This window comes from Lissotriton vulgaris, chromosome 7 (genome assembly GCF_964263255.1).
Source record: "Lissotriton vulgaris chromosome 7, aLisVul1.2, whole genome shotgun sequence".
Lineage (NCBI taxonomy): Eukaryota > Metazoa > Chordata > Amphibia > Caudata > Salamandridae > Lissotriton > Lissotriton vulgaris.
In genome coordinates, this window is record NC_141695.1 from 697,390,040 (window position 1) to 697,409,164 (window position 19,125).

The 19,125-nt window shown below is 44.4% G+C and overlaps 1 protein-coding gene across 1 annotated transcript in view; it reads right to left on the bottom strand.

The window, feature by feature from the left end:
* Positions 1-291: 291 nt before the first annotated feature.
* Positions 292-19,125, bottom strand: part of NOL11 (nucleolar protein 11) — a 423,141-nt gene continuing 404,307 nt past the window's right edge. The window contains exons 17-18 of the mRNA XM_086930931.1: positions 2,340-2,447; positions 292-449 (exon numbers count right to left, since the gene is read on the bottom strand). Of these exons, the coding sequence (XP_086787057.1) occupies positions 333-449; positions 2,340-2,447 (225 nt within the window). The 3' untranslated portion in view covers positions 292-332. The remainder of the gene's footprint in view (positions 450-2,339; positions 2,448-19,125) is intronic.

A 19,125-nucleotide genomic window follows, 5' to 3' on the forward strand; every position in this document is an offset into this window, starting at 1 on the left:
CATTTGTTCGCCAATGAAGGAAAATAGCCTCTAAAGTGAGTGTTTCATTCCCAGGTAAACAAGAGCGTTTATCATACGATTGCCAACAATTTTTCATATGTAACTATATTGATTGAATTACCTTCAGATCAAACTGTGCACCCTATCTAAACACATCAACTCTACTTTTTAGTATCAGTGCTGCTTACAGCCAAGATTCTGGGTACCCTCAGTTATTGTGGTTTGTAAAACAAACTCTAAGGTTTTCAACTCCAAATAATGGAAAGCAAAGTAAATGATGAACACAAATTGTTTCACAGAAAAAAAAGATTTATGGTGATCAATGAAGACTATCACACAAATTCCAAGATTTCAATTGAATACAGTCCATGGTCCTTTGCTTTCAGTTTTGTTTTCTGCAGTTCTAGCAAGCTGCCTTCAATCTTGTTGAGTTCAGAGTACAACTTTACCTGAAAAAGAAAGACATTTTAGCATACGCTGTAATAAATCATATAGGGAGTGTGTTTCAAACCCTATTAAAAAACTCTTTACAACTTAAAAGGAATATGCTACTTACCAGTATGCATCTGTTCTTGGCATAGAGGGCTGCAGAGTGGTACATTATGAATAGATCGCCATCTGGTGTTGGGCTCGGATGATTGCACTTGTTTTTCTCTTGGAGTCTTTTGTAGATTGGTGCCTCCTCCTTTGGTTGCTAGTGCGCATGGGCATCGGCTCCATCCTTAGATTGTTTTGCCATAGTAGGGTTAGATGGAGTAGTATGATAGAATACAGATAGAAATGCCCATGTAAGTGTATCTAAATAAGATAGTGTTGGAACAGACACAGGTTTCCGGGGAGGCTGGGAGGGCATGTACCACTCTGCAGCCCTCTATGCCAAGAACAGATGCATACTGGTAAGTAGCATATTCCGTTCGAGGCATATGGGCTGCAGATGGTACATTATGAATAGACTATACAACAGTTCTCTCCCTAGCGGTGGTCACCCGTGTCTGTTGCAACAGTCTGAAATAAAGTCCTTAATACAGCTTGTCCCACTCTAGCTTGATGTGTTGTGTGCACATCTACACAATAGTGTTTTGTGAAGGTATGCGGTGTAACCCAGGTAGCTGCTTTGCATATGTCATCTAGTGGAATGTTTCCCAAGAATGCCATAGATGCTCCTAGTTTACGTGTAGAGTGAGCTCTAGGAGGAACAGTTAATGTCCTCTTTGCTTTTAAGTAGCATATTTGTATACATTTTACAATCCATGTTTCGGTTTCGACATGGAATGTTTCGATGCCGAGCTTTCCCTTGCATGAAGCTTCGGTGTCGAAGTCGATGTCGACCGTTTCTCGGATCCGACATGGTGGGAGACCGAGAGTTTCGGTTTCTGTTTCGGTTTCGTTGCTGGGCCCGAAGGCGGGGCGTCGGAAACTTTCTTCAGCGGTTTGACCGGGCTCGAAGGCGGGGTCGTTACTGCACGGGGTCGGTTTTTTGGTAAGGGGACGTCGTCACTCACGGTTTGTTGAACGTCGCATTCCTCGACATCCGACTCGTCCACTTCCGACCCAGACTGTTCTTCATGTTCCTCTTCTTCTTCGAGGTGCTGGTCTTCGAACAGCTCCGGGATCGCCTCCGACTGCATTCTCGAAACCTCGTGTCTTCGAGCTCGACGGTTTCTAATTGTAGACTTGGAGGAGAATGCTGCGCAGGCTTCGCAGTCCCTGGATTAGTGTTCAGGTGATAGACAGAAATTGCACACCTCGTGTAGGTCCTTGTGTGGGAACTTAGCACCACACGTTGGACATTTCTTAAATGGAGTCCTTTCCATGGACTCCGGGCTTGACTATGTCGAGAAAGGCCTCTTGTTCGTCGACGTAGACTAAAGTTTTTCTTTGATATTGGAGTCGAAAGGCGTCGGAATGGAAATGAAATCGCGTTCGATAACAATACCGTCAAATTGGAAAGGGAATACGTGCCGAAATATCACTTCTTCCCGAAGTCGATCTGGAGCGCTTCGATCCTCATCCGAACCCGATGGCGGAAAAAAACAATCTAAGGATGGAGCCGATGCCCATGCGCACTAGCAACCAAAGGAGGAGTCACCAATCTACAAAAGACTCTCCAAGAGAAAAACAAGTGCAATCATCCGAGCTCAACACCAGATGGCGATCTATTCATAATGTACCATCTGCAGCCCATATGCCTCGAACATGAAAATTCTACGATATTAACATCCTGTTTGTCTTCCCAAAATTAAAAGGGCTGGCTAAGAATCACAGCTGATAATGCTATATTTTAGCCACAAATACAACTGATAATTACAAAAACATACAGGGTAAAATACTATACATACTTGGGACCTCACAAATCTGTGTAGGTTGGCAAGAAGTCCTTTGGCTTCTGGTAGCATCACTACTACAGTAAAATGAGCATCAAGTAACAAACTCATCCAATCAATTATCTGGAAGGAAAAGGACAGATGATACATTTTTGGATCATGAATTGAAGGTGCAACAATTGATACAATGCAATCCACAAACACAGCAACATTTTAAATTCGAATAATTTATGCACAGATGTTCTAAGGTTACTTAACTATAAAGAAACAGATAATGTTACTTATCCAGTAAGCATCTGTTCTTGACATGTAGAGCTGTAGATTCACATGGTTTGCATACTCCTGCCATCTAGTGTTGGGTCCAGATGTTTGTGTTTTCCGGCAAGAGGGTGAGAATGGAGTTCGTAAGTGTAGAATAGAGATGTCCATGTGTAAGTATATAAATATGAAGAACTTAAACAACTACAGGTGTCCGGGGAGGCGGTGGGTGAATGTGATTCTACAGCTCTACTTGCCAAGAACAGATATTTACTGGGTAAGTAACATTATCTGTTCGAGGCCTGTGTGCTGCAGATACGCATGCTTTGCATTGACTATAAAGCAGTATGCTCCCCAAGCGGTGGCTAGCCTGTAGGTGTTGCAGTTGTCTGAATTAGTATCTTAAGCACTGCCTGGCCTCTATTAGCCGGTTGCCGTGCTAACACATCCACACAATAGTGTTTGGTAAAGTGTGTGGTGTAGACCATGTAGCTGCTTTACAGATGTCCGCTAGAGGAATTTTGCCTAAGAAGGTCATAGTAGCCTCTATTTTGCGTGTAGAATGGCTCAAGGGGGTATGGATAAAGTTCTCTTTGCTTTTGCATAACATGTTTGAATGCATTTAACAATCCATCTTGAAATGCCCGATTTAAAGATGGGATTGCCTTTGGAGCTGGAGCAAATGTAACAAACAATTGTTTTGTGAAAATCCTTGGTCCTTTCTATGTAACACAATAAGGAAAATGCTACTTACCAAGTATGCATCTGTTCTTGGCATAAAGAGCTGTAGAATCATATGCTTTAGCATAGATCACCATCCAGTGTTGGGTCTGGATGTTTGCACTATGTTTTTGTTCGAAGAAGTCTTTCCAGTCACAAGGTAGGTGACTCCTCCCTTCGGTGATAGTGCGCAATGCCATCGACTCCATCCCCAGATTGTTTTCTCGTAAAGGGTGATGATGGAGTTGGTAGGAGTAGTTAAAGAGATCTCCATGTATAATGTATCCAAGTAAGATAACACTGCAACAGGTATAGGTACCCGGAGAGGTGGGTGGCCGCATATGATTCTACAGCTCTATATGCCAAGAACAGATGCATACTGGGTAAGTAGCATTTTCCGTTCCAGGCATATGAGCAGTAGATCATATGCTATAGCATAGACTATACAGCTGTTATTTCCCCAGCGGTGGCTAACCTGTATCCCTTGCAGTGGTTTGAAATAGTGTTCTTAAAACTGCCTGGCCCACACTAGATTGTTGTTTTTTTAACACATCTACACAATAGTGCTTTGTAAATGTGTGTGGTGTAGAACATGTTGCAGCCATACAGATGTCATCTAAGGGTATGTTCCCTAAGAATAACATGGAAGCGCCTAGTTTGCGTGTAGAGTGCGCCTTAGGGGGAATTGTTAATGTGCGCTTAAGCTTTGATGTACCATATATGGATGCATTTAAATATCCACTGTGAAACACCTGTTTTTGTTATGGGATTGCCTTTATGGGGTGGTGAGAAAGCAACAAAGAGTTTTTTAGTTTTCCTAAACAATTTAGTTCGGTCAATGTAATATAGTAAGGCTCTGCTTACATCCAATGTGTAAAGAGCACGTTCTGCCACGGAGTCTGGTTAAGGGAAAAAAACAGGTAACTCAACAGACTGGTTGAGATGAAATGCAGAAACAACTTTAGGTAAAAATGTGAGGCTAGCCTCTGAGAACCACTTTATTTTGGTGAATTTTTAAAAATGGTTCTTGTATAGTTAGTTAGTGCCTGGAGCTCACCTACTCTTTTAAGAGATGTGATAGCTTGAAGGAAAGCTAACTTCCAGATGAGAAATTGCACTTTGCATTTGTGCAATGGCTCAAAGGGTGGACCCATGAGTCTTGTAAGGACTATATTAAGATTCTACATGGGGGAGGGTGGAAGTTTAGGTGGAATGATTCTTTTGAGTCCTTCCATGAAGGCTATGATAGCAGGAACTCTAAACAAAGACGAGTGTTGTCTGTTTTGTAGATACACAGCTATTGCAGTAAGGTGTAACCATATAGATGTATATGCAAAGTTAGAACGCTGTAAGTGTAACAGTCAGCAAATTATGTTTTGGATGGAAGCATCTAATGGATTGATTTTATTGTTTGTACAGTAATTACAAATCTTTTCCACTTTGCTGCATAGCATGCTTCTGTGGTAGGGCGTCTAGCCTCTTTAATGGCGTTCATGCAATCTGGCGGAAGGTTAAGGTAGCCAAACTATGACTTCAGGTGCCAGATCCCAAGGTTGAGTTGACTGAGATTTGGATGTCTCATCTCTCCATGGTTCGGAGTGAGAAGCTTGGGAGAGAAGTGTAGTTTTTGGTGAGGAACTACTGATAGTGCCAACAGAGTTGTGAACCATCATTGTCGAGCCATGTGGGAGCAACTAGGATCATTGTCAGGGAATGCTTCTGAATCACTAATGGAATTAGCGGGAGAGGTCGAAAAGCGTAAGCAAATTTTCCTGAGCAATTCATCCATAGCGCATTGCCTTTGGACAATGGGTGTGGATACCTGGACACAAAGCTTGAGCATTTTGCATTGAGGTGTGTGGCGAAGAGATATATTTCTGGGTAGCCCCAAATTTGGAAGAATGGGAAGAGGACTTGAGGATGTAGTTCCCAGTCGTGAATCTGTTGTGTTTGACGACTGAGCAGTTCTGCAATCTGGTTGTTTACTCCTGGGAGATGTTCTGCAAGGAGATATATTTTTTGAGGTATGGCCCATCTCCATATGCTTTGAGCTAGTTGTGAAAGCTGTAAAGAGTGTCCCCCTCCCCTGTTTTTGTATGTAGTACATTGCTGTCATGTCTGTACAAACTAGGACAGCTTTGCCTAATAGATGCAATTGAAAAGCTTTCAATGCTAGAAAAGTTGCTAGTAGCTCCAGATGGTTTATGTGGAGTTGTTTTTGTTGCAGGGTCCATATGCCCTGAATGGTATGCTTTTGAAGATGAGCTCCCCAACCAGTAAGCAATGCGTCTGCTGTTAACACCATCTGTGGAACCGGGTCAACGAATGGCTGCCCCTTGGAAAGTTTTTGTGTATTCCACCACTGCAGAGAGTGATGGGTGCGTCCATCCACCAACACTAGATCTGTTAACCGGCCTTAAGCCTGGTTCCACTGACATGCTAAGCATTCCTGTAGGGGACGCATTTGAAGTCTTGCGTAAGGAACGATTAGAATGCAAAAAGCCATCATGCCGATTAATTGCATGAACACTCAGGCTGGCAGTGAGTGTTGGGGCTGAAACTGTGATATCAGATTTTGCAAGTTGCGTATCCTGACTAGGTTGGGGTATGCTAGAGCTTTGCAAGTGTCTATTGCGGCTCCTAGGTACGCTTGCATGTTGGAAGGCTGGAGGTGAGACTTGGTGAGGTTTACAGTGAATCCCAAGTCGTGAAGCAGCTGAACTTTTTTGTGAGTGTGGTGTATGCAGCTACGTTGTGATGTGGCTTTTATTAGCCAGTCGTCCAAGTAAGGGAAGACGTGAATGTGAAGTCTTCTTAAATGAGCTGCGACTACTGCCAGGCGCTTGGGGAAGACTGAATGGGAATATGGAAGTAGGTGTCCTTTAAATCTAAGGTGGATAGAAAGTCGCCTTGCTGAAGCAATAGGAGCAGCTGTTGGAGGGTGTCCATGTGGAAGTATTCTGACAATGTAGAGATTTAGCTGTCTGAGGTCTAGTATAGGCCTGAGATAGACGTCCTTTTTTGGAATTAAGAAATACAGGGAGTACACTCCGGTCCCTTGATGTTGTAATGGGACTGGTTCTATTGCATGTTTTTGTAACAGAGAGAGGACCTCTTGTTTTTAGAGGGTGAGATTTTCTGGTGACATTGCACGTTCTCTTGGAGGAATAGTTGGGGGAGTGCAGGTAAGTTCCAGGCAGTACCATATTGGATTTTTTGTATTACCCACTTGTCTGAGGTGATTGAATCCCAGACAGGTAGGAACTGTGATAGATGTCCCCCGACAGTGGAATGATCGGGGGTAGTAGAGAGAAGTCACTGTTTGTTGGCAGGGGAAGGGCGGGTGGAGTTACCTATGCCTCTTCCCTTATTAATAATCCCTCTGTAGCCTCCTCGAAAATAACCTCAGGAGAAGGTAGGTTGGTTGTTACCAGTATAAGAGGAGTAGGAATTCTCTGAGGACAATGTTTTTGAGCCACCCCTGTAAAAGGAGCAGCAAAAGGAACCTCTTCTAGAGGGCGATTGTAGGGCCCAATGGATTTTGCAGTTTCAGCGTCTTTTTTCATTTTCCCTTTTTCTAGGAAAGTATCTATAGCTGGCCCGAAAAGATGCTCCTTATCGAAAAGCTTGATTAAGTATAGAGGACTGTACCTCCTTCTTGAATTCAGAGATTCTAAGCCAAGCATGTCTGCGCAATAGTATGCTAGTGTTGATGGCACAAAACACTGTCTGCCGCATCTAGTGTGAATTTCATGGAAGTATTAGTAATAAGGTTTACTTCCTAAATGAAGTCATTAGCTTTGGCTTTAAACTGATCTGGCAGGAGGAGGGCGTCACCTGTGGTTTGAGAGTTAGCTCTCTTGCGAAAGTTAGCTACCACAAGAGAGTCTAAAGGCAACTGACCTTTAATATATACATGTTCTGTAGGACCGGGCTTGTATTTCTTATTTACTCTAGGTGTGAGTGTTCTAGATCTAACGGGGTCTTTGATTACCTCATCGGTGTGTTTTAACATGCCTTTGAGCATTGGTAGAGTATTAGTTGACCTTTGTGAGTGTGTTAGTGTCCCAACAAGGAAATCCTCTTCTACAGGGTCTGTATGAAGCTCCAACCATTGATACTGAGCAGCCATGTTGATAAGCTGAACATAGCTAATGTTGTCGTCAGGTGGGGAGGGTCTCGAGGGATCATGGTCATGATCTGGTTCCCTATCATAATGCTCCCAGGGATCAGTGTCCTGTGGTTTTTCCTGATCTAGTGACATATGCTGCTCTTCATCCCCATCCCCATTATCTTCATCCTGTGGGTCAGGTGATAGTGGAGGATGTGGTGAATTTGACGGTGCAATGATTAAATTGGGGTTGGGAGGAGGGTTATATCCTTTTTTTCAGAGGTAATTTTGGCTCCTCTGAGAGATCAAGCTTCCGTTTTAAGGTCTCGTAGCGAACGCAGCGCATGCGCTGTTTCGCTTCCGAGACCATTGCTGCCACTTTCTGTCCCAAAGGGAGACAGGCGGTGGCACGCGCGGACAGGAGATGTGCACTCCGTTCGCGTGCACATCTCCTGTCCGAGCTGTGCCAAGTCCTTTCTCCCTTCAGCAGAGAAACCAGCGGCATAGCGCTTGCATTGCATGCTTTTTAGATTTATTTTACAATATTTGCCATCTTGCTGTTCTTTTTAATGTCCTTAAATTCTGGCAACATATTCTCTATTGAAAGTGAAACAAGAGCTAAGTGCCCTATTTGTGAGAGAAGGTAACAAAAGAGGTGGCTGTAAGTTGATTGCTATTGTACTGCACAATACACTCTCGCATGGTCCGTAAGACCACTTCACGCGCTCCCGACCGTGTCGCACCTCCATTCGTGATTGACACCGATCCCTGCACGTGTAGGTAGAATCTGGTCAAATTTGTCGCTGACAAACGAACTAAAAAAGTGAGCTCGTACCATGCCGCTGTAAATTTTTAACCCCATTACTACAGACCGAGAAAATACAATTTTGGCTTTTAACAAGACACTGAAGAAACTCCCCGTCTAGTAAACTAGGACCTCTAGGCAAAGAATACACTCCGGTAACATATCGTGCACATTTTACAATCCCTTGGTATGTATTCTGCAAAACATTGCTTGCACGTTGCATCCATGCATACACCACGTGCAGGAGTGACACACAGTGAGTCTAATGCACCCAGTGCATGCATTAGTAACTAACAAACACTGTATGTTGCATACTATGCGCAGGAGCCGTAAAGTGTGTGCTTCACATAGAGCATGCATTAGCAGCATTGGGAGACTCGTAGCCATTGCTTAAATGTGCTACAGCATGCAGATATAGGCACACAGAAATGCTGTGCTGTTTGCACCGGTTTTACCAATGATCGTAACTTTCAATAGTTTCGTCTTTTTGCCTTTCTCACAACAACTCCGCCCAACAGGGGGCTGTCGGTAGAACAATGGTGTAGGAATTTGCCGTAATCGTCTGACGCAGCGTGTGTTACGTCACTTCAGCTATCCCTGGCATTGTGGTGAATCAACCAACGGCCATACACCACAGCATTGGCACCCTTGGCTGTTCTTGCTCCTCAAATCAACACACCGATAAATATAGCTCCCAGGAAACTGGCACAGGCGCAGTTCATTCATGTCTCATGCGAGCATGCATCTGCGGCTTAATCTAGGGCCTCTGCTTTTTCTGTCCATCCAAGAATGTCAATCCAAGAAAGTTACGTCACTCTAGGAAGCCTAAATACAAACGTGACATCACTCCAAGAACCTGCTGCGCGGCGTGACGTGTCTAGAGGCCTGGTTAGGTATTAGTGCACGCGCTACTCTCCCGCCACAGGGGGTCTGAATTTTTTGTCTTCACAGAGTAGAAGATATACTCTAAAACCCGGAATCTCTCGCAGTTGGCATTCAACTTGTGAACTCTGTCTATCTTCTCCATAGCTGAGAGGTCACTTCTGGGACAGTCACAGGCTTATGTCTCTCAGCCTTCTCCAGTGGCGGGAGTCTCTCCTAGGAGACAGTCACAGTGTGGCCTCAGTCTGTCTTCTCTCTTGCTGAGGGGTCACTTCTGGAACAGTCACAGACTGGATGTCTCTCAGCCTTCTTCAGTGGCGGGAGTCTCTCATAGGAGGCAGTCACAGTGTAGACGCTGTCTATCTTCTCTCTTGCTGAGGGGTCTCTTCTGGGACAGTCACAGGCTGGATGTCTCAGTACGCACTGGGAAGAGACTCTTATTCAAACACAGGATGTCTCTCATGTCAGCAGCCTTTTGCGGGCAGTTAATGATTGCCAGCCAGTCACCCCTGCCTCAGTTCTCCCACCCTGTAACCCTTGAAAGTTCAAGCACAGGGCATTTAGGGGTTAAAGAACAAGAAGGTTTGCTCATTTGGCACACTCTGATTTTTTTTTAGAGGGAAGAGATGAAACAAGTATTTGCAATGCAATAGGTCTTGCATATTCGAAACTTTAACCTATTGGTATTGTAAATGACAATGCGTTTTATTACTGCAGGTTTTTTAAACAAATAGAAAGCATTGTCATTTACAATGCCAATAGCTCAATATCTCGCAATTGTGAGACCTATTGCATTGCAAATGCTTGTTTAGGAAGAGTGGCCAGGAGGTGTTCAGTTTTAGGATCAACTTAGTCTCTTTTGTTTTGGATCCAAAGGTGGGTCTTCGGACCGAGGCTCTTTTTCTACAGGAGTGGACTTCCGCGTTGAAGATTTGGGCTGAAAGGCTTTGGGCATGGAATATTTTGAGTCAGTGCTTTTTAGCCGGGTTGGGCTCAGAAGCTTTTGAAGTTGTAGGTTTTGGCTCCAAACTTTTCGGCGCAGAGGATTTCGGCTCCGAGCCTTCAGTCATCGATGATTTTGGCTTGGAAGCTTTCCGTTTTGAGGATTTCGGCTCCGAAGCTTTAGGTTTGGAAGATTTTGACTCCGAATCATATTTGGAGGATTTCGGCTCCAAGGCCCTTGGTGTTGAGGGTGTCTTCGGTGCTGATGGTGTGGAGGCTGGCAAGTGCTTTGACTTGTGTTTCGGGTCCGAGGGTGTTGGTTCGGCACCGGAATGGGGCTGGCTCGAGCCCGTAGGCTTGTGTTTGTGTTTCATAGCCAGGCCCGGAGGGCGGGGCATCTGAAAATTTCTCGGTGCCGACCTGAGCCCGAGGGCGAAGGTGAGACTGGAGCCTTATATTTTGATTGAGGGGCACATGGGGATCTGTACTCACGGTATGTTGACCCAGAGTGATGTTCTGTTCTTCCATGTCGGAGAAGGCTTCGGACACGGAGACCAGTTCTTCGTCCTCGGCAGCTGGACGATCTGAATCTTCTCTGAAGATGTCCGGTATTGAGCTGCTACCGCGTTGCATCTCGTGGCATGGAGTCAGATGATCACGAATGGTCTTTTTCGATTGAAAAGCTTCACAGTCCTTTTCGTCGTGTTTCGAAAAATCGTGTAAATCGGTGCATGGAAATTTAGAACGACACCCGGGACATAGTTTGAATGGAGTCTGTTCCATCGACTGCTGGCGTGGTTGGCACGGGTAGGCCTGATGGCCTGCCTCAAAGCTCCCGATCGAAGGTTTTTAAGTTTGAACGATACGTGTCAAATTGGAAACCGTGATCAAAGACAATACTGTGAAGGAAGAGTATTGCGTGTCAAAGCTGTTCGAAAACTATACCGAACCGGAGCGCAGCAATACACATCCGAACCGGATGGCGTAAAAAAACAATCTGGGGATGGAGTCGATGCCAATGCGCACTATCATCGAAATGAGGAGTCACCTACCTCGTGACTGGAAAGACTTCTTCGAACAAAAACAAAGTGCAAACATCCGGACCCAACACTAGATGGCGATATATGTTAAAGCATATGATCTACAGCTCATATGCCTCAAACGGTTCTTTTAACATCCAGCATGTGGAGAGCTCGTTCTGCTACTGAATCAGATTGAGGAAAGAACACAGGTAACTCAACTGATTGGTTAATATGAAAAGCTGAAACCACTTTGGGAAGGAATTTTGGATTGGTGCGAAGAACAACTCTGTGTGGAGTTGAAAGAATGGTTCTTCTAAGGTTAATGATGGCAATGAGGAAAGCAAAGTTCTATGAAAGGAACTTTAGAGGGCAATTATGTAAGGGTTCAAAAGGTGGACCCATAAGTCTTGTAAGGACAATGGTAAGATTCCTCACTATTGCAGGTGGGACTCTTGGTGGTATTACTCTTATCAAGCCTTCCATGAAAGCTTTGATTGCAGGGATTTTGAATGGAGATAAATGTTGTCTGTTTTGCAAATTTACAGCTATCGCTGGAAGGTGTAAACGAAAGGTGTGTAAGCCAACCCTGTTTGCTGTAAGTGCAACAGGTAACAGATAATATTTTGTATAGAAGCGTCTAGAGGATTGATCTTGTTATTATAATAGACAACAAATATTTTCCACTTCGCTTAATAGCAAGCTCTGGTAGTAGGCTTTCTTGCTTTTTTCAAAATAGTCATACATTGTGGTGGTAGATTTAAATAACCAAGCTCTATAGCTTCAGGAGCCAACTCGGTAGATTGAGATCCTTGGGATTTGGATGTCTGATTTCTCCGTGCCTCAGAGAGGGGGCTGGAGTTGAGATGTAGTTTTTGATCTGGAACCACTGACAGTTCTAACAGGGTGGTGTATGAAGGTTGGCATGGCCATGTGGGGGGGGCTATTAGAATCATTGTGAGTGATGTTTGCCTGAGCTTCCAAACCAGTAACAGAAGTAGTGGGAGAGGTCGAAAAGCCTAGACAAATATCCCCGACCAGTTCATCCATAGGGCATTGCGTTTGAATAGAGGGTGTGGGAACCTGGATGCGAAGTTTGTGCATTTTGCGTTGTCTACTGTGGCAAACGGGTCTATTTGTGGAAATACCTATTGTTGGAAGTATGGATGGAGAACTTGGCGATGAAGTTCCCACTCGTGAATTTGCTGCCTCTTTCTGCTGAGGAGGTCGGCAATCTGATTGTTTACTCCTGGAAGGTGTTCCGCCAGGAGATCGATCATGTGATGTATTGCCCAGTTCCAAATGTTTTGAGAGAGGCGTGACAGTTGGAGTGTGTGTCCCTCCCTTTTTTTGTAAATATTACATTGCTGTCATGTTGTCTGTGCGGAGTAGGACAGCTTTGCCTATGAGGGGAGTTTGAAAAGCTTTGAGTGTAACGAATACCGACAGAAGTTCTAGGTAGTTGATGTGGAGACTTTTGGGATTTTAGCCCCACAGACCGTGGACTGTGTAATCTTGGAGATGGGCACCCCAACCGGTGAGAGAGGCGTCTGCTGTTAGCACTATCTGTGGAATAGGGTCTATGAAGGGCCACCCTTTTGATACATTTTGTGAGTTATACCACCTTTTGTGTGTTCCACAACTGCAGAGAGAGATGGGTGCGGCCGTCTACCAACACTAGATTGGTTGATTCACCCTGCGACTGATTCCACGGACGTGCTAAGCACTCATGTAGGGGACGCATGTTAAGCTTGCATGGGGTAAGATTGCGATACAAGACACCATCATTCCCAGCAGTTGTATAAAAACTCTGCCTGGTAATGTCTGGTTGGGTTAAAACTAATATCAGACTGAATGTTGTGAATTCTGGCTGCATTGGTAGAGGCTAGAGTGTTAAGAGTGTTGATAGTGGCTCCTAGATAAGATTATCTGCGAAGGACACAGGCGAGATTTTTGTGTATTGACTGAAGCCCAATCAATGAAGGAGGTCTATTGTAGTCGGAGTGTGTTGCAGACAATTTTGGTAAGTGTTATCTTTTTGATGATCCAGTCGTCGAGGTAGGGGAAGCTGTGAATACATTGTCTTCCGAGATGAGCTGCTACTACTGCCAGACATTTGGTAAATACTTTGGGAGCAGTGGCGACTCCGAAAGAAAGTTCTTTGAACTGGTAATGTTGGCCTGCTATGACAAATCTGAGGTATTTGCGATGAGCTGGAGGAATTGAAATGTGAAAATATGCGTCTTAAGTCTAGAGTAGACATAAAATTGCCCTGCTGTAAAAGTGGAAGTATCTGTTGAAGGGTCACCATGTGATCAGAAAGTAGAGGGAATAAACCCCTGAACCTTGGTACTGAAGTGGAACTGGTTCTATGGCTCCTTTCAGTAAGAGATTGCACTTCTTGTTCGAGCAACAGCAAGTGGTCAGGCGACAATTTGTGAGAGCTAAGTGGTATATTTTGAGGATTGTTGGTAAGCTCCATGCAATAACCATGTTGGATGATTCCAAGCGCCTATTTGTCGGTAGTTATAGATTGCCAAATGGGAAGAAATTGTTGAAGTCTTCCCCCGACAGGTGTGGAATAGTCAGCGGGAAGCGTGGGGAAGTCACTGTTTATTACCTAAAGGGGAGTTACGGGGTGTGGTGCCCTTACCCCTGCCCTTAGAGTGGTTTCCTCTATACCCTCTCCTAAAAAAGTTTCTTGAGGAAGAGAATTGGTTATTACCCTTGTACAAGGAAGTGTTTTGGTCTAAGGGTATTGACTTGACCCTACCCGGTCCTTTTCCATTTTTTCGAGGGCTTGATCTACCTCAGGGCCAAAAGGATGTTCTTTGTCAAAAGGTGTATTTAAAATAAAGTGTTGGACTTCGGGCTTAAATCCAGAGATCCTTTAACAGGCATGCCTTCTGAGTAGGACGCTAGTGTTGACTTCTCTAGATGCGGTTCAGCAGTATCTAGAGCACACCTTAAGGAAGAGTTAGAAATTAATGTTACTACTTGGAATTTAGCTTTATGGTCATCTGGGAGACATTGTAGCAATTGCTCCATTTTGTCCTAGTGAACCCGGTCGTTTCTGGCTAAAAGACCCTGCGTTTTGGCAATACGTCAACGATTGGCAGCTTGAGCAACTATGCGTTTGCCAGAAGTATCAATGAGTTTTGATTCCTTATCTGGGGAAGGAGCGTCCCCCAAGGTTTGGGAATTAGCCCGCTTGTGAGCATTGGATACTACCAAGGAGTCAAGTTGTAACTGGCCTTTAATAAATACAGGCTCTTTTGGAGAAGTTTTGTATTTTTTGTCGACTCCAGGAGTCAGGATTCGTGCATGTACAGGGTCTTTAGAAATGTAATCTGCATGTCTCATCGTTCCTTTGAGCATAGGGAGTGTTTGGCACGAACTGTGTGTGGATCCTAGTGTCTCTAATAAAAAAAAATCCTCTTATAAATATTCTTTGTGGAGTACCACCCCTTGGTATTGTGCGACCCCGACAATAAGTTCTTGATAGACTACATTGTCATCAGTTGGAGAAGGCTCGGCAGGGTAAAGGTATGGATCATTATCCAATGGAGGGTCAATTGTATAATCCGCCCATGGATCCCCTGGTAAGTGTGTGTCTTCCTCATCAATAAAATCTCTCATGGTGAGATAGAGAAGAATCAGGAGATGTGATGTGCAAAGGTTCTAAAAGTGGAGAGGAGGGTGGAGGAGTTCGGGGTGGTGGATGAAAGGGGCTGGTACCAACATTTTTCCTCTTCAAAGGGATTTTGTAATGATTGCCGTCATCAGGAAGCTTGTGCTTATAAGGCAACTTGGTGTGAATATGTCCTATATCAGGATTAATGTACAGTTTCTTTTGTTTGGGATCCGATTTGGATGGTACAATGTCTATTTTCAGATCCGAAGGGGCTGAAGGGACATCTTTGGTTTTCGGCAAAGACTGTTCCAGGGCTGAGATGGAATGGCCTTTCGGCATGGAAGGTTTCGGCTCCTAAGGCAGTTTCTTTTTAGGCGTGGAGGGGTTCGCCTCCGAACCGACTTTGTGCTTGGAACCTGAAGGTTTCAGCTCTAAGGTAGATTTCGGCTGGTTCAGTCCGAGCCGGAACGCTTGACAACATATTTCGGTGTGGAGCCGGCAGAAAGAGCATCAGAAACATTGTCTTGGTGCCACATTGGGCAAAAGGCAGTGGTAATGCTGAAGCCTTAGATTTTTTGGGAGTGGGTGGACGGGGCAAGGGGTCTTCTGTACTCACGTCACCCTGTCCCTGTGGCACATCTTCGATGTCAAGGTCTATCTCCAACTCTGAATCGGAGTCCAACATGGAGAGGGCCTCTTCTTCCTCAGCTGCTGAGGGCTCGAGGTCATCTTGCTCGCAGTCTTCACCGAAGATATCTGGTATGTCATTGACATGTTGGTGCTGCATCTCCCGACGATCGCGTAGTGTCCTTCGATCAAAACGATTTGCACACGTCGCAGTCTTTTTCTCTGTGCTCTGGAGACAGACACAAGTTACCACCTGGTGCACGTCTGTTTCGGTGCGCGGGTGCTTAAGGTGGCATCGAGGATAGAATTTGAACAGAGTCCATTCCATCGACGAGGAGCAGGACGAACAGGGTTAGGCCCGAAGGCCGCCCACAAAACTTTCTAATCGAAATTGAAGATTTCGTTGACTAAATCGATATGCAGAGAAGTGGGAAACTGTAAAGGGTAGAATGGATTGTGCACCAAGGGGAACCCGAAGAACAGTTTTGAACAGGAGCGCAGCAATACACCTCCGAACATGACGGCGGAAAAAAACAATCTAACAATGGAGTCGATGCCCATGCGTACTATCACGGAAAGGAGGAGTCACCTTACCTTGTGACTGGAAAGACTTCTTCGAAGAAAAAAAACTTGCAAACTTCCAGACCCAACAATAGATGGCAGGAGTATACAAAGCAAGTGTGTCTACAACACACATACCGTGAACATGTTACTTACCCTGTAATCATTTGTCCGCAGACTATAGTTCTTTACATTGTGTTTTGAGTAATGTGATGCATAGTGACTACATCCTTGGTGGATAATGTGCATCAGCACTGACTCCATGTTAGATTGTTTTCTGCACAGTGGGCGAGAGTATGTATGGAGTGGGGAGTGGACATAGTGCACCATGTGTATTGTGCAGTGTGTCACAGGTAAAAAGAGAGATCTGTAGCGAACACAGGCTTTCACGGAGAAGAGTGGACACACTTGACTCTACAACATTAGACGCTATAAACAGATGCTTACAGTGTAAAATGTTCATATGTGGCTGTAGATACACATGCTCTGCAACAATTATAAAGCAATATCCTCTATAAGCTTTGGTTAACCCGTGGACTGGGCAGGGGTCTGGAACAAAGTTTTTAATGCTGTCTAGCCAGCCACAGCCTGGAGGCAGGCAATTATAGCCACACAATAGGGTTTGGTAAATGTGTCGGTTTGATAGGTGGTCGCTTTGTGTACATCAGCTAATAGGATATTACCCAAAAAAGCAATGGTTGGTCCTTTAAGCTTTGTGATAACGGGGTTGGATGCACATGACTATCCACCTAGCTATGTCAGCCTTTGAGATGGGATAGCCCTTGTGTGGTTTTGTAAAGGCTACAAAGAGCTGGTCTGACTTTTAGAAGGGCATCTTCCTGTCACTGTAGTACATGAGAGCCCATTTAATGCCTAGGGTATGGAAAGCTCCCTGTGCTACGGAGTCTGGCTGAGGAAAGAAGACTGGGACTCTACAGACTGATGGAGGTGAAAAGGGGATACTACCTTGGGGAGGAATTCATGATTATTTCTGAGAATCACCCTGAATGAAAGGCTCTTGCAGGGTAAGGACCTGCAGTTCACTGATGCGCTGGAGTGAAGTTATGGTTATGAGCAAACTCACCTTCCACAAAAGATACTACAAAGGGCAAGAGTGTAGAGGTTCAAAGGGGAGACCCATGAACTGGTGAGCACTACATTAAAGTTCCATGCATGTTAAGGGAGCATCCTAGGAGGTATGATGTGCTTGAGGCCCTACATGAATGCTTTGACAACCTAAATAATTAAGAAAGTTCCCAGTATTGCATGTAGGCAGGAAAAGCTGAATGCAAGTGTAGGCGAGGCCACACTTTTGTGGGTTCAAGAGGTAACAAAAGTTGTTCTAGACAGTTTTCATTAGAGCGTATTGGAGATGCAATAGTGGACAAACATTTTCTTTTTCATAAAATGATACAGCAAGTGAGTGTGATAAGGCCATGTGCAACTCCGGCACTAGCTCATGTTATGTGACCTGATGGTAGAGAGTTTAACAAGACGTCAAGGCCACATCTAAGTTCTCCACAGAGAAACTTAAGTGGACAACGGCTAGCACTTCAAGAACTAGGAGCGCAAGTTTAGTGATGGTAGGCAGAGGTGAAGCACCCCCTATATTTAAAGTCAAGCCTACTAGACAACACATTCTGTCTGGTTGACTTGTGCACTTACCAAGAATATAGAAGGACTTGAAACCCGCTCATTGCTTACCATTGGTTGACTTAACTGTCGCACTCATTTGGCTGCTTCCTATTCGTGTCCTTGCTTGTCAATATTATGTTTGTCCCTTGCATGGAGCTTGGCTGGCTTCTATGCTTTGAGCACTTGGTTTTAGGATACTACTTTGTTTTTGTTTAAGCATTCCATTACAGTGCATGTTTTCTCTAGCTATCTCCCAGTGTGCTATACACCCCTTCCATGTTATTCTCTCCCATGTGCTTTGTTTCCCTGCCCACAATTGTGTTGTGGTCTATTGCAAGTGTTCTTCTCCTCCCAGCAGTTCAGGTAGCTCTCTTTTAGGTGTCTTGCCTCCCCTTGTGGTGTAGTTCCTATTTTCCCAATAGGCCCTGCGCATTGGAATAACAAACAGTAGTATAGACGTAGAAGTGCGGATCTTCCAGGTCTCCACTGACTATGCTAAACTTAATTGGGTTTCTTACCAACTAGCTCAGAGGTCACTGGAAACTTTCTTGACTGAATTGGAAGTGATCAGCTTCCCTGGTATAGACAAGAAGGGATTCAGTTTTCCAACAACCGCATAAACATGACAACTTTGCTCCTTAGAATAAAAGTCAATCTCTAGAGTCGTGTGAAACAATAGACAGTTATTTTACTCAGTCAGTTTTGTGCAGATTACTTTCACCAATATGCAGAGAATAGAGAGACGGGCGTTTTCAATAAAAAGGTATTATTTATTGAACAGTCTTTCTTCTCGTGCAAGAGAAATGAATTGCCACAATTGCAAGACTAGTTATTATAAAAAGTGCGTACAGTAAAATGAGTATTGCGAAATAATACTGTAAAAGCATTGATATGGTTTCTTAGCCATACAATGGTTTAAAATGAATAAAACATATATACACATTAGGCTAACGTACTCAACTGGTGCTTCTAACTACGCTTACCCCGGTGTACCTGACCTAAGCCTAATACTTGGGAGGGAGTAAGTAAGTAGTTTTAGTTAAGTTGGTTTTGCCAAGGTTTGCGTCAAGAATTCTTTCTAAGGGTTTAGTCAACACCATACCTCTGAAATAGAATGTTGGAGGTCTTGTATCTCCTTCCAGGACTCGATATCCCAGTCACTCGCAAGAGTAGGCTGGAAACGGCGGAGCTGGATTTTCTCGGCAGGAGAAAAGACAGCGTCTCTCTCAGCGCGTCGAGGAAAAGGAGGAGGGGCAGCGTCCGTGGGCAGCTTGCATCTGCTAGGCTCTTCAGGGGACAGCTGTTCTGCTCCTATGTGCACCACACCATCGCTATCATCGATGTCGTTGAGACAGCGATAGCATCAGTAAGATCAGCAGCCTTTGCTTAAGGCAACGTTGGTAATATTTATACCTGAAAGGTGCCTTGTTTGACGTAAGTTTTTGGACATAAGACGTCAATAAAGATGTCACTAGGAAGTGATCGTCTCTCAGTGCTCATTAGAGTTCTATTACTAATCAAAACATAGCAAGCGGGGACTTCCCAGGTTGCTGAGTTTTATCTTGTTGAAGAACTCAGAGTGTAATCTAGGAATCTTAGATAGTGCC